The sequence below is a fragment of the Austrofundulus limnaeus genome, unplaced genomic scaffold (genome assembly GCF_001266775.1).
Source record: "Austrofundulus limnaeus strain Quisiro unplaced genomic scaffold, Austrofundulus_limnaeus-1.0 Scaffold284, whole genome shotgun sequence".
Lineage (NCBI taxonomy): Eukaryota > Metazoa > Chordata > Actinopteri > Cyprinodontiformes > Rivulidae > Austrofundulus > Austrofundulus limnaeus.
In genome coordinates this window covers 559,240-563,143 of record NW_013952686.1, presented here as the reverse complement: position 1 = coordinate 563,143, position 3,904 = coordinate 559,240, and the positions used below count along the sequence as shown (strand labels likewise).

General features: G+C 40.6%; 2 protein-coding genes across 3 annotated transcripts in view; one reads left to right on the top strand and one right to left on the bottom strand.

Annotated features, from left to right (window-relative positions):
* lin9 (lin-9 DREAM MuvB core complex component) overlaps nt 1-1,034 on the top strand; it is a gene marked incomplete at its 5' end in the record, with an annotated part of 8,569 nt that extends 7,535 nt beyond the window's left edge. Inside the window, 1 exon segment of the mRNA XM_014021253.1 lies at nt 564-1,034. Within this exon segment, the coding sequence (XP_013876707.1) occupies nt 564-669 (106 nt within the window).
* Nucleotides 1,035-1,104: 70 nt separating this feature from the next.
* On the bottom strand, nt 1,105-3,140 carry mixl1 (Mix paired-like homeobox). Of its 2 annotated transcripts, XM_014021255.1 has the most exons (4): nt 2,972-3,139; nt 2,702-2,889; nt 1,796-1,916; nt 1,105-1,717 (listed from the first exon to the last, which is right to left on the bottom strand). In XM_014021255.1, the coding sequence occupies exons 1-4, from the start codon at nt 3,051-3,053 to the stop codon at nt 1,185-1,187; spliced, it is 924 nt and encodes a 307-aa protein (XP_013876709.1). In that variant the 5' UTR covers nt 3,054-3,139; the 3' UTR covers nt 1,105-1,184. The 2 variants fall into 2 exon arrangements, with proteins under 2 accessions (XP_013876709.1, XP_013876708.1); XM_014021254.1 differs by having other exon boundaries at nt 1,105-1,916; nt 2,972-3,140.
* Between the last annotated feature and the right edge of the window lie 764 nt (nt 3,141-3,904).

Here is a 3,904-nt window from a genome sequence, read left to right as displayed (position 1 = left end):
TTTGACTTAATTTGAGTCAAATTTTCAGACTAACAAGACAAATAATCTTACACATTCTGAAAACAAGATTATTATTCTTACACAATCAGTTCTTGTTTAGTAAATCAGTCTCAAAACGAGATCAAAAAGACTTCCACAGCAAAAACAGGAGTGTTAAACTTTTGGGTGTTGATTTAACACCCCCTAGTGTTAACACTTTCTGAGTACAAAAAAGTAAAAGTAAAATCATTCATTTCAGTGGACAGTCATCTACGACCAATTACAATTTTGTCAACTTGATTGATTACCTGTTAGCAAAATATTTCATGCAACATTTAGTGTATTTTAATGAAACCCTTAAAGTAATCATCAGATGCACGTCTGCAGCTGATTAATCTTTGAACTCCTGATTCAAGATGGTTTCCAAAGCGAATTGAAAAACAGCCACAGTGAAGACATTTTTAGACCAAATGAGACAAAGTTTAGTACCGAGTTATGTTGATTCAAGATGAGGTTTTTTTTTCTACTTTTATCATCTGTTCTGTGCGTTCTTTATCTCAGCTCATTTCTTCCTGTGTGCCCAGTTGCTTTCAGAATAACGTTGAGATCCACGTGGGGCACATCCAGAGCGGTCTGAGTCAGCTGGGTAATCTGCACGCATTCGCTGCCAACAACACCAACGCAGTCTGAGGACCTGCATGCACTCAGAGCCGTGTGACGTGTTGACGTTCCTGAAAATGGTGCTTTCACACAAACTGTTCAGAGACTATTAAAAAAGACTGTTGTTGACATTAAGATCACCGATTACCGGGGTCTTGATGSTTTTCGTTCCCTCAGATCTCAGCAATTCCATCTTTTTAGGTGTGGCTGCTGCAGCAACACACACACTCACAAAGCCTGCATCACTGATCTGAGTGTAAAAATCTTAAGTTAATGACTCTTTCCTAGAGAGAATCTTCTTTTTTCAGTTTTGTAAAGTTGTATATGAAAGTGCCTCAGGGCATTTGTACATAAATGTTTTCCTCTTGTTATATTAAACTTAATATTGCAACACAGTTTTTGTTTGTCCAAGTTTATTCACAGATTACAGATAAAACTAATGCACAATTGTATTAATTCTCTTTTAAACACCAGCCTTTTTGCAATTTTATAATAATAAATTCRGGTTTTCATCATTCTTAACAAGATGCATTAAGCCTTTAATGTTACATAAAGCCACCAAAGTCAACGATGGTTTTGTTTTCCCACTCGGAGTCAGAGTCTGTGATTTCCTGCGTTTCAGTGGTTTGGATTGGAGAAAAGTGACAGAACCCCTCTGTGGCCCTCAGCTGTGGAAACTGCATTTGTCCCCCGTTGTTTTCTGGAGATGACCTGCTGAAGTTATTTCGGATCGGGATGTGAGGAATCACGACTTTCATCTCCGGACCGATGGTTTTATTCGGCGGGAAATTTTCATACTCCGTCAGAACCTTTGGGTCAGCGGTCGCTTTGGCTCCCGTCTTGGCACGGTGCTCGCTTTTGTTGGCGCGAAGACGGACGTCGCAGCTCGGGTTCGGCCGCGTTGGCTCAGCCGGCGTCGCTCTGGGTTCGTCCCTGGCGTAGAGGCAGGAAGGTGGTGGCTGGTTGAAGCCGCTGGGTTTGGTTGGAAAATGGGTCCCGTGAGTTTCCCCGCTCTCTACCTTCGATGAACTCTCATCAGAAAAAGCACCTATCTGATGGACCTCAGTGTTGTCATAAACTAAAAGAAAAACAAGTTGACATGGATGGTCTTGAACATTCAGGCATGAATGGATGGTAAGTCGATTAAAAAAAATACCCTTTTCTGGACCCATTCTACTTGGAAGATGGACAAAACGCCCCCCAGCTGGTGTGTTGGGTGCCTTTACTGAAGAGCGAACTTGACGACGAGATTTGGCCCTTCTGTTCTGAAACCACACCTGAAACAATAAAACCAGGTGAAATTCTCAGTCTGCTTAGCAGGGCTGTCCAAACATTTTGTCACATGGACCAAAATCAGAAAGTCAGAAGGACTTGAGGGCCAAAAATATTTTTCCTTTACCTGCTCAACAATAAACTAAACATTGAATACTTTAAAACAAATAACGTAGTCAGATTTACTGCTGGAAATGGGTGTGTAAATTAACGTAGATCCACAACTTTAAAATTGTTTTCCATGTTTCCCTTATTGAAAGAAATTTTTGCAATTTTCTAGGTTTCACTTGGGGAAAAAAATAACCCAATTTAGTCAATTCTAATCAATAAAATCAGTCTTTAGGTCACTCTTGTTGAAAATGCTTGCTGTATTCAGACTAATAAATTAATTAAAAGCAGATTGGAGTGCAGCAAAATCAGCTTCTGAGTAGAAGTCACTAAATAGATGTGGAAAAAGCTAAGAGTCTGGTTATTTAAAGATTAAAAAAATTGTTGCCAATATTTTTTATTATAAGATTTTACTTTGTGTTAAATTTGCCCTAATAATAAATAGAAAGTCTCCATCTACATCAAACACCTGCCGGGGAGACAAATTTGCAAACAAATTAGTATAATTCTTGAACTGAAGTCAGGGGCCACACAAAATCAGTTCAGTGGCCACAAATGGCCCCCGGGCCACACTTTGGGCATCCCTGGTTTACAGCAACAGATTGTGGTGCTGGAGTCTGATGCTGCTCCCTTGCAATCTGTCCATTCTAAATAATAATAATTAATAAAAGAGGGAACCAACCTGAATTCTGGACTCTGGCAGCCCGGTCGCAGCCTCCAGCCTCTCCCTCAGGTAAATGTCTGGATATTTTGTATCGGAGTAAACTTTCTCCAGCAGCTCGATTTGCTGCTGAGTGAAGTTGGTCCGTTTTCTCCTGTGGGTCAGGATCGAGACGCACCTGTCCTCCATGGGGTCAGAGTTGAAGAACTCTGGAAGCAAAAAGGCGAGTTGGAGATGCGTAAAATGCGCGCAGCTTTGCGCTGAACTTTCCAAAAAAAAAAAGTCACCAACCTGAATTCAAGCCGCTCGTCTGCGGAGAGCCTTCTTGGTACACCTGGTAAGGTCTCAGCGTGTTCCCCTGGACTGCAGACATGACGAGCCCCTACCTCTGGACTCCAGCAAACTGACTGCGATGGAGACKTTTTGCTCCCAGCCGGGTTTTAAATCCTCCCCACCTGCGATCAAAGGACGTGTGAATGGCTCGACCATCGAGGCCGGCTGGCACCGCGGAGGTGTGAACCGTCACACCAGGAGCTCTGCTGCGGCCCCATGTCTGTTTAGAGAAGCCTAATGGAAGGCAGGAGCTCAATACACATTGTCAAAAAAAATCCACTGTGACTGAAAAGATGCAAATGTTCGACGTAGTTTACGCCAAAAACTGGGCAGAGGTAGATACTAAGGTTTAAAAATACCTTTTTAAAAGTGGAAGTGTCGACTCAAGCTTTTTTAYTCAAAAGTATAAAAGTACTAGTTGTAAAACTTAAAAGTATAAAAGTAAAAGTAAAAACCTAAAGGACAAAAAAAGCTTCGCTTTTTCAAGTGGTTACCAAAGTTGGGCTCGGGACCCAAACTGGGGTCCTGAAAAGATTTTCCTACATTAATTCCATTTTTGCCTTAGTTGCCAAAAATGTATAAATGTAGAATAATAAATATTGTTACTATGCCCATGTTTAGTTGACCTGATACAAATGTTTATTATCCAAAAATAGTTGTGGGCACAGGTCTCTGCTACTGTTATTTTCCCAATAATTGTTACAAAAACACAAAATAAGTATAAATAAGTATTTATATTTGTGTAGCCTTTGTTTTTAGGGAGGGTTATTAACAAAGTTTGTGTACTCAGACCAGTRATATTTGGGGTCACAAGATTTTGCAATTAATATTTTGTGGGTCAGAAGATAAAACGTTTGGGAACCACTTTTTATCTTCTGACCCACAAAATAT

What these genes read in the sequence shown, in the direction of transcription:
- mixl1 (XM_014021254.1), bottom strand. Translation starts at nt 3,053, where the DNA reads ATGTCTGCAGTCCAGGGGAACACGCTGAGACCTTACCAGGTGTACCAA. An exon ending in GACGAGCGGCTTGAATTCAG is followed by an intron (nt 2,890 to 2,971) that starts GTTGGTGACTTT and finishes TTTTGCTTCCAG; the next exon opens with AGTTCTTCAACTCTGACCCC. An exon ending in TGCCAGAGTCCAGAATTCAG is followed by an intron (nt 1,917 to 2,701) that starts GTTGGTTCCCTC and finishes TTATTGTTTCAG; the next exon opens with GTGTGGTTTCAGAACAGAAG.